Consider the following 12924-nt stretch of genomic DNA (forward strand, 5'->3'; position numbering starts at 1 on the left):
TTTGTAGGACCGTCTTTAATAGGGCTTTTCATCGACTCTCGTTTGTTTCGAGCTTCTGTCATATGTTGTATAATCTGTGTATAATATTCATATAAACAGATTATACAACATATGACAGAACCTCGAAACAAATGGGAGTCAATGAAAAGCCGTATGGGTGGCTCATTAAGCTAATAAACGGTGTTCTTTAGCAACTGACTAGTCGGAGTGACTAGCCTTGTGTTTCTTTGTGTTGTATATGCTGTGAAACAGTTTGCATAAGCATTTAGTATAAAATGGCATGTCAATACGCATTGATACCAGCTGGTCTAACTGCATTATCATTGTTTAAACTAGAGATTGCATATTCCACTTCTGATTCTAATATTGGTAGTCAGTTCTATGTTTCTGTCCATAAGCATTTATGTTACGGTTACCAGAGAAAAGGTCTAGTAGGTATATGTACATGTTTGCCAGACTTCACATAGTTGATTTTGGTGCAATACAAATGCTGGTTATTTTTGAAACAAATAATGAGCACTTCTTTTAAAGGTTTTTGACCTTTTGCTTTTAAAAGTTTTAAGAGCTGTAATTCATTAGATATATTATGTCGTTTCCATGTTTTTAATTACAGAATAACGAAACTATTTAAGCTTTTATAGTTCTGAAACTATTTTTTATGATATTGTTATCTATTATATTTAATAGGAATAAACCACAATTTTAAATTTACAAATACGTTATATTTGAGGCTTCAATTTACCCCTTGGAGCTTGTTTTCAAAATACTGAACAATTTCAGATTTGGAAAGTGGAACGAGAGCTATTAAGTATTTCAATTAAAATTGAGTAATTTCCTTGAAAGCAACTGCAGCTGTTCGTTGTTGTCGAAACAACTTTTGAGGTTAAATGACAGTCAAACAATGGTAAATTGGTAAATTAAGGTATTTTGAAAATATAAATGAATAATCGCAAGGTTTCGATCCACAAATTAAAATATTTTCAGGGAAATATTTTAAACTGAATAAAAAACTTTTACTGTATATGCATACATTGTAACTTATTCTATTGCAGATTTTTTTAATTATGTAATTGTTAATTGTATTAGATATTATTAGACATATTAGACAGTACCTAATTCAATTTATCCATGATGTTCCATTGTTATATGTAAATATATTAAAGTATAATTATTTTGATATCGAACTATGCTAGTTTTACCCAAATTACTGATAATAATTATGTCTCCTTTGTGATGAACACACAGTATTTTATTGTAATACATATTTAAAAATAGAAAAAAATGTATGCATTTTTATTTCATTATTTTAATAACCTCAGACATTTCTTTACACACTTATGGACAATTATATCGAATCCTTTGAAATTATCGCGTGGTGTGAAATTTTTTTGATTAAAATTCTTAGCCCTCCCAGGGTCACAGGGATAGGATTTATTTTCCGAATGCGATGTTTTAAGTGTCGCATAATTGCTCGATCGAAATTAAATCTGATATTGGATATATTGTGGCCAGTATAATATTTTTAATTGGATGTCATCAAGGTAAGTGACTATTTTAATAGTCTGTCGAGTCTAATCTATTAGCTCGAATCTGTCACATCCAATATGGTCGCCAGCCAAATGGTAAGACATGATCTTCTAGGTTTTTCATGTACATGTCAGCTGTCATTTACCCAATCACCTCCACAGGTTCGGTATGTGTTTTCCAAGAAATACCATTCCATGGCACTATGCCGCCACCACCAAAATTACCAAAATTAACGCTCGCTTTGAGGTTACAACTGGCATACCGTTCACCATATAGACCTGGATCCCGCGTACCAAAAAAAAGTTGATTAATAGCATGCTGAAAATTTGTTAATAGCTTAACGGTATCTAGTCGGAAAAACTTTGATGTATGGGAACACTGGAACAGGAGAAGTTTTAATTGTGGAACAGGTTAAACATTTGGAACGTCAGACTACGAAAACTTTCCATGTATTTTGTCGGACAGAACTTCCAATTGATTTGTTACCATTTCATTAAACTCTCATGCAAAAATCAGACTGGTGTTTATCACCAACTGGGTCTTTTAATGAGTGGAACACGAAGAACATGTCAAATGACAGGAATCCTGTTGGTTAGTAATGGCAGTCTGATTTTTTCATGAGAGTTTAATGAAAGGGTAACAAATCAATTGGATGTTCTGTCCGACAAAATGAATGGGACTCTGACGTTCCAAATTTTTAAACTGTTCCACAATTAAAACTTCCCCTGTTCCAGTGTTCCCGTACATCAAAGTTTGTCCGACTAGACACCGTTAAGCTATTAACAAATTTTCAGCCTGCTATTAATCAACTTTTTTTGGTACGGGGGATCCAGGACTAATATGATAATAATCTTCGTCTACAGAAGAGACCCTTACCTTGATGAAATTCAGTTAAAAATTATATTTGCCACCATAATATAGCCTATATCGGAGTTAAATCAGTAAAGTCAGTATTTTTCGAGATGTTTAAAGTTAAACATAAAACTGCATAGTTATTAGTTCGAATGTATTTATTATGTTAATATTGTTTCTCTCTTTTTTCGTTTCCTCATTACTGAGGAAACATTTCATTTCCTCCAATGCTCCTAAAAAATTTTCTTCTGTTCTAGCTTCAGCTGCTCGGAGTTTCCTAGAATGAGTTGTTCGCTACAGTGCCGGTTTATCCACTGGGCGCTTGGGGCGGCATAAAAATTATAAAAAAATTATGTCGCTAAATAATTTACATATTCTCCGAAAAAAATCTCATACACAGATACGCCAATACACTGCAAACGCCTTTGTTCTATTGTTAAATACATCTCTTCACGCCTACACAGTGCCGTAACCTAGCCCCACAGGGGCCCCGTGTCAGTGTTTGTAGCGGGGCCCTTTTCCAAAATCTACAGAAAGTTGTCAGATTTCACCATGTCATTGATTAAAAACTACCCAGGTAGTGGGTAAAAACTGTGTAGATTATTAATCAATGGCCATGTCTCGAATTGTATCCAAAATAATCGCACAAACGGAGTTTTTTTTAGTTTCTAATAATTTCATTTTGAATTATGGGGAATAATATCTAATAAAATCTAATAATTTATCTCACTTTTCGGCTTTAAAATAAGTTCTTTTAAATTAGTTAAACGAAAGACAAAAATAGATATACATAAATCTAATTTATAGATAAAGAATAGATTATTCCCGAAAATGCCAATATCCAAACAATAGGTACACACTCTTTCAAACATTCAAAGGTAAAGCGATTACAAAAATTGCAATTTGGCATTATACATTGGTCTCTAAGGCTAGCACTCCACTTGCGATTTGTAGTCGCAGCGACAAAAAAATCGTCGCAGAAAATCTAGAGTCTAGAAAATTAGTCGCTGTTTTCTGAATCGCGAATTGAATGCTACAAGGATGTAACATCAGCTTTTAGATGTTTTTTTTTAAATGTAGAGATAAAGAAGAAGTCAAGACGTCAATTAATACTTTATGCGAGAAACATAAAAACGATGTTGATGAAACCAAAGAGAACTTGCATAATGAAATTATCCATTTTGTAACGTTATGCCAAAATTTGAATAAACATCATACAACTTATGAAAAATTTGATTCTTCCAGGATATAAAAGCAACTTTTCCCAATATTTTAACTTTACTGCAAGTTTATTTGACTATACCAATTTCTAATGCGTCAGGCGAGCGGTCTTTTTCGGCTTTAAAAATAATAAAAACATATTTAAGGTCAAATTTGGGTCAAGAAAACCTAGACGCATTATCACTATTGCATATAGAGAATGAAGAACTGGAGAAACTGAATTGTGATAATATTATATGGCAGTTTGCGAATGCCAAGTCAAGAAAAAAAGTGATCCAATTTTTGTCTTTATGTATTTTTTAGAATGTTTTTTTGCTTGTCATGTGTTGTTTTGTGATACTTTCTGTTTTTATTTATGTTTTTAAATGTATTTCTTGGATTATTTTTTACGTTTGCTATACTTCTTGCTTGTTTAAAAAAATATTTTATGGATTTACAATAAACCTTTATAGTTAATGCATGTCTGTGTTTTCTTGTTAAAAACTGACAACGAATAGCAATGAAGGGGCCCCTAAACCTCCAGCGCCCAGGACCCGAAGTTAGGTTAAACCGGCACTGGCTCGCTAAATTCTGAATTTGATCGGACCATCTGGTTGGGCACCAATCTCATCTTGTTTTTTGAGAGATCTGTCTTTCTAAATTTTAGTTAGGCAACTCTTGGCACTTTTTGCTGGATTAGGATAAACTTTATATTTTTATTCTTCGATTTACTGCCCAATTTCTCCAGCTTGTCTCTTAAATAGAGTGAAATATTAAACTAGCAAAATTCAATCGTAAATTTTTTGAAACGTGGAAATATCGAAGAATTTGAAAAATATCTTGGACAAACAGAATAACCAATATAGAAATTATGCGCAAAATAAACAGATAATGAAATATTAAACAAAAGTTAGAAAGCTTCAATATTTGAGAGATATAAAGCCGGATCCACATCAATAAAAATTTACGTTGTACGTTGTATTTGACACAAATTTGCTCGTGTGCGTTGAAGTTTTTGTTGATGTGGATTGTGCGCCGCATGGATTTATGCAACAATATTTTCGTGACGAACAACACACGTTATCCGGCGTTATGTCGGTTTTCAGTCGACTTCAAAAAAATTTTCGCCGCAAAAATTGTCGCTAAGGGATTCGGCGGTACAACACACAAAATAAATATTTACGTCGTAAAAATACTTGACCAGATTTAAATTTGTGCCGCAAATATTTTTTCTGTATTTTAAAATAAAACAGAGCATAAGATTCAAAGAAAACGCAGCATAAGACGAAGAAGAATGCCTTGGTTGAGATATTCAATACAATATATTGTTCCATATGTTCCCCATGATTGTCAGCCTCAGTGGCGAAGGCACGTGAAGAAGAAGAATCGTAAAATAAGATTTTCTAGGAACTCATCTGTTATAAACCGGTCGTACCGTAGCCAATTAGGTAACTTTAGAATTCTGAAACCCTACACCAGCTTTTGTGTGGTGTGGTGTGGAAGTATTATTGTACCAATACACAAGAAAGGAAAAAGGAATCATGTGAACTGAAAAGGTATTTTACTAATCAATACTACGTATAAAATATTGGCTTCGGTATTACTATAAAAGCATTACTACCATACGCCGAAGAAATAGGTAGTTAATTACTACCAGTGTGTAAGATTTATTATGGTTACACGTTTGCCCAAAGACTCCTGATCCAGTACCATGGGCAGTTTTAGATCCATCAGTGAACCATATTAAGTCCCCATTAATATTTGGGACTTTTTGTTCTCTAGATGGTATAATGATGGTAAAGCAGCTGGTCTTCAGAAATCCAACACAGCTAGCAAATTGCGAGACCAACAGGGGAATATCATCACAGACAGAAATCAAGAAATCTGCATATGGACAAAATACATACAGGAACTTTTTGATGATACTAGATCCGAACAACCTCCATCCTACATATGTGATGACCACTTACCAATCACATCAGGTGAAGTGGAAAGAGCAATATCACAACTAAAAGATGGCAAAGCTCCTGGACCTGACAATGCATATACTGAACTCATAAAACTATTTGACACCGACGGTACTCAACGCCTAACCAAAATATTTAACGACATATATTTAAGCGGAGTAATACCAAAAGCATGGTTGAAGTCGACGTTTGTTGCTTTACCAAAGAAAACAAAGTCCGTATCCTGCAGTGATTTCCGAACCATCAGCTTAATGAGCCATATTTTAAAGCTATTTCTAAAAATTATACATCAAAGGATATATAGACTGTGCGAAGAAAAAATCAGCCGAACACAGTTTGGTTTTCGAAATGCAGTGGGTACAAGAGAGGCTCTATTTAGTATACAAGTGCTATTTCAACGATGTAGAGACGTGAATTGCGATATTTATGCATGTTTCATTGATTACCATAAAGCGTTCGATACAGTAAAGCACGACAAGCTGATGGAGATATTAACCAATATTGGAATAAACACCTGTGATTTAAGGATTATCAGCAATCTGTACTGGAATCAAACATCATCTATCCGGACAGAGGCAGGAGAATCCGACGATATCAAAATCAAACGTGGGGTCCGTCAGGGATGTATACTATCCCCACTGCTGTTTAACATCTACTCTGAGGAAATCTTTCAAGAAGCATTGCCAGGCAACCAAATAACGTTTACAAAACGTTGAAAAAACGTCATAATTATCACCAAACGACATCAGTTTATCACGTTTTTTTGACGTCGAAAATCACGTGAATATGTCCCACCATAAATCACGTCATTTTTATCACGTTTTAAATACGTGATATGAAAAACGTAGTTTTTACGTCGATTTTTAGATTTATTTTTCATTTTATGGTTTTAGAAACACACAATAATTGAATGGGTCCGCCACATGGTTTGTTTTTGAGAACTCAAAGAAAAAGTTTTATATTGTGATAATGGTGAGTTTATACATTATAAAGGTGAGTAATACAGTTTGTATTTCGTATTTAAAAACTGTATTACTAACCCTTAAAATGTATAAACTCACCATTATCACAATAAAACTTTTTCTTTGACTTCTCAAAAACAAACTATGTGGCGCTTACAACATTATTCGGCAGACCCATTCAATTATTCATATCGGCATTGTTAGTATTGCAATTTTTGCATTTAAGTAAAACCAGATGGAATGCTCGTTAAAATGCATAGAATTACAATATCCTCAATGCAACATATATAACATACATAGAATTTTCACTTTTTATATTATATTTACTGTGTCAAAACTGAAACGACATATAAACTAATAAATCATTTATTAACAAATTAAACACTTAAGTCACAATTTAATAACAAACTTAAGTTTAAACCAATTAAGTTATATAATATATATAATTATTATAATTATACCACACACTTTAAAGGTACGATTCCAACAACGACTGCAGACGGCAGTTACAGTTGTTACCATGACAGACGTCATTTGCATAATTATTAGCAACTGACGTTCTGCCGGACAGCAGTTGCAGTCAGATGTCGGAATCAGTCTCATAGTGCAAAGTAGTAACGTCCATAACGCCGAGAACTGCAATTGATGTTTGCAGTTGCCGTCTGCAGTCGTTGTCAGAATCGTACCTTTAGTCAGAATTGAATACATACAAATAAGACCCAATATATTGAATTTCAATGAAAACTATCTGCTTTATATTTATAAATTTTAAGGAAGACGATTGAATGATAAAAAATAGGACAAAACTATAATAGTCTGTGTTCTCACATATATTTCCATATTCTCATAATCCTCAAATTGATTTCAAATAATTATTACAAATTTTTGCATACAAAAAGATCTACAGACACCTGAAAAATATATTTTTTGATTAAGGGACTGTAATGACCAAATTAAAATGATAAAAACAATTTACACGTGATATCTGATAATACACACTTAAAAGACTAATAGGGCTTTTCATCGACTGTCATTTGTTTCGAACTTCTGTCATGTGTCACATAATATTAAAATATCTACGCCATACATGTTTGGTTTGTATCATTGGTATATACCAATAACGTATGACGTAGATATATTAATATGTGACACATGACAGAAGTTCGAAACAAATTACTGTGAATGAAAAGCCCTCTACATAAATACTCATGATGAAGAAGTACATTATAATTAAAAATGACTAACCATTTTCATATCACTGCAACATGACGCCAAAGCCGTCTTATATTTCAGTTCGTTTAGAGAGCGCAACAAGCACTCTGACCGAACAATTTCAAAACTCATTAGTTTTTCATCAGAGAATGTACATAGCTGTAACATCTGTACATGCATTGGGTTCTTTTTCTTCTGTCTTGCTGTGGCATACTCAGCTGCAAATAAGATTGCTGCAATATGGCTTCAAACTTCACTATTACCGGCCAGACACATGCAATGTGCATTTGCTATGCCATTGGAACTGGCTATCACCCAAGCACCTAGTGGTTTAGCATTAGCTTTTTGGGAATGCTTCACCTAAAAAAAATATTTTATCTTTGTGGGAATGCTTCAACTACCAAAATTTATTTTTATTAGAGTATTTGCATTCTTTACAATGATTGAGAATATTTTAAAATCAGACATTCATATAATATAATTTTAGAACAAACAATCATGACTGTTTATTATTCTCTTTTCTATCATAGCAACTACATGTCGTTGACCTAATCTATAAACTGCGCAACTCCATTTATCCAAATTTTACAGGAGACACAAAAAACTATTTCTCTAAATATGACTAATGTGAATACTATGTATCTCCCATTTTAAAAAATAGGACGCTAAAATGGAATATTTTATAGATAGGTACACATATCACTAACATTTGTACCTATATTGTTTAATATACGAATAGTATACGAAGAGGTCACTATTTACTCTTCTGGTAAAATATGCATGTGCATCCTTTTTTAAACGAGTAGGGATTTTTTCAAATAAATGGCAGTAATAACTCATTTTCAAAGAAATATAGAGTTACACAGTTTACAAATTAGGACGACAATATGTCTGGTTTCATAAAGATATATAAACGTAAATAAATCTAATATTTAAAACCAATTTATCCAAAAGACACTAATACTGTTATCCATATATTTCTTAATGGTGAATAAATAAAATAAAGACATACCTTTCCAACAATAATATAGAGATCATTAACAATTTTTACTCCTTTCAAAACAAATCCAGTTGTGAAGGCTTTTATGTGCCTGAAGGCTTTTGTATGCTTTCATCTGCTGCTTAAAGTAGTAACTGTGAGACTCTACTAGATAATATGTATAAATATGTATCTATAATAGCATTATAACAGTAATTGGTGGAATATGCATTTTACTGTAAAATCCAATTCTAATTGATTGAATTGACAATTAGGTTCTAGTTTACTGAATGGGTAGACGGATTACGGATATGAAATTTATACCAATGAATTCTGTTTCACTTACTGATAATTGTACAATAATTTTTTATTGGGGGCGGGCGTTACTTTTCATGTAATTGCAATTTAAAATATGTCTTATTTTTAAAAATCGCCGCCATTTTCCGCCATTATATACCATGAAACAACAAGAAACGACAGGAATGACAACCGTTTTATAAACGCAAGAAGGAGAATCCTAACAGTGTTGCCATAGTTATATAAAATATGTTTTCTTATGAAAATTACAATTTTTCAATTCTTAAATATGTCATTTTACTTATTCTGACGCATTTTTAACACAAAATGACTGCTTTATTACAAGGGTCAGGTTAGTTCTGGTTAGGTTTCGTTACGTTAGGTTAGATTACATCAAGTTTATTAATATTATAGTGATTTATGATTATATTTTAATAAATAAATTCTGTGGGATTCCCAGAATACACTTTCAAGGTTGGAATGAAATTTTGTGTATTTCATGGTTATGTACTGTCACTGATTTCGGGAAACCATGTTGCCATGTGAATGACAAAAGATAATTTCACATGAAAACATCGATTTTTGTCCATTTAAGCGTACCATTGATTTGGAATATTTATGCAAACCTCTAAATTTGGCAACTGTTTTTGAAAAATTGGTAGATGCATGCATTGACGCATTTTTTAAACAGTTTATTGTTAGTTTTTAGTTTGTTAGGTCGGTTGTTTGTGCTGCGCCCTGGATTTGGGCGTTGTCTGTTGCATCATATACAAATTTGTGAAAGTGAAGTTAGTTTATCGGGTGGGTTGTGATTGCGCTCAGCGGTCAAATACCTCCTGCGGTTCTCTCAATATAATACCCGTAAGTTAGGTTTGGACCGAAGGGTTAGGCCTTCCTCCTTTCAGACCGCCTGCGCCCAATTGCAATCTGCCCAGTTTATCATTAAATAAAGGTGAAGTGAGACTAAATGGTGTGTAGGTGTTACGAAAGTAAATTTAAGTACAATTAAGGTGTGGCTTTAATACCTATATTCACAAAGAAAAGGCCTCTTTCGAAGCTAGTAAACTGCAGGCAGAGGAAATAAATATGTTGGTGGCAACTTTTATTACATTTAAAGCCACGAATTTGGCTTTGGACTCTCAAATTGCATCGATCTATAGCTGTTTTGTAAGTAATTTTTATTAAATTTTTAAATCTTTAAAAGGTTAAAACTGGCAACACTGTCAAATTTGACCTCTCGGCGCCTGTCCGCCATATTGTTTTGAAATATGACAAAAAAAATATTATTTTAACCAATATTACGTATTTTTTCATAATTTGATTGTAAAAATCAGTTATATGTATTATGTTTCAATTACTTATATTTTATTAAGACATTCTATATACTTTTGTATCCTTTTCACGTAAATTTTTTTTGGCTACTATTACATTTTTTGATTTTTTTCAAATATTTCTTGATTTTTGGGCACTTTTACCAGTTTCCCCCAAAGAAAACAGTAAAATGTCTGCTTTTTTCCACTTTTCAGGCTAAGTCCATAAAAAAATTGGCATTTTCAAGGTCTACCCTTAGAGTAAATTTTTACCGACAATTATTTTCAGCTTCAATATGAATATCTAAAACAATAAAAGAAATAATGTTATTGCTTGCAAAATTCATCATTATTGATAAATATCAGCGAAAAATGATCAGTAAATAAAAATTGTTTGGCCTACCTTTTTCTCCAACATTTTGAGTTTCCAATAATAATTTCCTTAAATAATCACTTTGCATTGTGGTAAATTTATAAAATTCACAAATGACAAACAAAAGTTTTAAAAAACAGCCAACAAAATCCAAATGAATCCTAAATAGGCAAAATACGATGGCAAACAATGAAATGAAACGAGAAAGGACGATACAAACATACATAACCTATAACCTTTGTTTTGTAACTTTTAAGCTTCTCCCAATTTCGTGACGTCAGCCGTCAGACTTCGGCTGTCTGAAATGAAAACGTCTTTTAAACGTATTTTAAACGTCATTAATTTTACGCATTTAAAATCATCTACAAAAGACGTCGGTATGACGTAATGTTCAACCACGTGTGTATATTCAACCAAAAACTGACGTTTCCTCGACGTTATTGACGTCTCTTGGTTGCCTGGGTGGATGATGTTGAAGCCGGAATTAGAATTAACGGAGAATGTATCAATAACATAAGATACGCAGACGACACTGTGGTATTCGCTGACAGTTCTGAAGCCCTACAGGAGTTAATGAGCAGAATCGCAGAAGTCAGTCAGAGATACGGACTTTCACTAAACACTAAGAAAACCAAATGTATGATGATCTCTAAGAATGAACAGCAATTTGGACGAATCAGTGTGAATGGTCAACAAATAGAAAGAGTAAAAACATACACCTACCTTGGTACGAACGTCAATGAAAATTGGGACCATTCTATAGAAATCAAATGTAGGATAGAGAAAGCAAGATCTGCATGTCAAAAAATGGCAAAGTTGTTCAAATGTCATGATTTGTCGATACCCATAAAAGTCAGATTACTACGATGTTATATATTTCCTATACTGTTGTACGGAGTTGAGTCGTGGACTCTCACAGACGCCACCTGCAAGAAAATTGAGGCTTTTGAGATGTGGCTTTATCGTCGAATCCTGAAGATATCTTATACCGACCACATTACTAATGAGGGTGTTTTGCTGAGAATGAAAAAAGAAAAAGAGCTGTTAATCAAAATAAAAACAGCCAAAATCGAATACCTCGGTCACATCATGAGGAACAGTGAGAGATATGGACTGCTGCAACTGGTCTTGCAGGGAAAAGTAGAGGGAAAGCGAGGACCAGGAAGGCGAAGGATTTCCTGGCTGAAAAATCTACGAACGTGGTTCAACACAACCACTACAAATCTTTTCAGAGCAGCAGTGTGCAAAGTGCAGATTGCCATGATGGTCGCCAACATCCGAAACGGATAGGCACTACAAGAAGAAGAAGATGGTATAATTGTGTTAATCTTCTCAGTGAAGATTAGTTATGGTGTCATCATATCTGAGTTCATCATAAAGATGGATTCCTCAAGTATAGTCCCAGTAATGTTTGTGTGGCTATTCAATACATAATTTGGCCTCCAAGTATTGTTTGCTTTGAGTCTCAGGATGGTCATAAAGGCTACCGCCGAAATATATAATTCCAGCGGAGGGATACCTGTGATAGCCTCTAATGAAGCCGTTACTGTACTATTCAAGGCTCCTGTTATATTTAGAAGCGCTTGTCTTTGTAGAGTGGTGAGAGTGGTCACACAAGATTGCAAAGCCGTCTTTCTCCACCAGAGTACTGACCCATAAGTGACTGTCGGTCGTATCACTGATGTGTACAACCAACATATCACCTTTGGTTTCAATCCCCAGGTTTTACCTACAACTCGTCTGCAGTTCCAGAAGAGTCGCTTAGCCCTATTGGTTATATTGGTAATATGAGTATTCAAATTGAGTTTCGAATCCAGGGTTACCCCTAGATACTTAACATCATTGGTTCTTTCCAGCACCTCTCCAAATAATTTCAGCTCACTCAGTCCAGTAAGCTTCCTCTTATTTGTAAAGGCCACCAGTTTAGTTTTAGAAGGGTTTACGGAGAGGGAGAGGCTCTCTTTCAGACACCAGTTCTCTATGTAGTGAAGGGCATATCGCATCTGATACGCAACAGTGCTGGGAAATTTTCCCCTAGTTACTATTACGATATCATCTGCGAAACCCTGGACCCAGATTCCTTGGGCGCTTAGCCCATGATTCAGATCATCGACAACTATGTTCCATAATGACGGTGACAATACACCGCCTTGAGGGCATCCCTTGGTTGCCCTCAGATTTATGATATCTTCATGCGTATCTGTAGATATTATTCTGCTCTGAAGCATCTGAATAATAAACTTGC

At 33.9% G+C, this 12924-nt stretch overlaps 1 protein-coding gene and 2 long non-coding RNA genes across 3 annotated transcripts in view; 2 read left to right on the top strand and 1 right to left on the bottom strand.

Moving 5' to 3' along the window:
• The window catches only part of LOC126879039 (uncharacterized), a 72243-nt gene extending 69164 nt beyond the window's left edge, over positions 1-3079 (top strand). Inside the window, exon 5 of the mRNA XM_050641930.1 lies at positions 2637-3079. Coding sequence (XP_050497887.1) covers positions 2637-2665 — 29 coding nt within the window. The 3' untranslated portion in view covers positions 2666-3079. The remainder of the gene's footprint in view (positions 1-2636) is intronic.
• Positions 3080-6860: 3781 nt separating this feature from the next.
• Positions 6861-8986, bottom strand: LOC126879045 (uncharacterized). The gene is made up of 2 exons (XR_007695948.1): positions 8733-8986; positions 6861-8080 (listed from the first exon to the last, which is right to left on the bottom strand). It is a non-coding gene; the product is annotated as an uncharacterized LOC126879045 (long non-coding RNA).
• Positions 8987-9666: 680 nt separating this feature from the next.
• Positions 9667-10164, top strand: LOC126879044 (uncharacterized). Its single transcript, XR_007695947.1, has 2 exons — positions 9667-9797; positions 9867-10164. It is a non-coding gene; the product is annotated as an uncharacterized LOC126879044 (long non-coding RNA).
• Positions 10165-12924: the final 2760 nt, after the last annotated feature.

This window comes from Diabrotica virgifera, chromosome 1, assembly GCF_917563875.1.
Source record: "Diabrotica virgifera virgifera chromosome 1, PGI_DIABVI_V3a".
NCBI lineage: Eukaryota > Metazoa > Arthropoda > Insecta > Coleoptera > Chrysomelidae > Diabrotica > Diabrotica virgifera.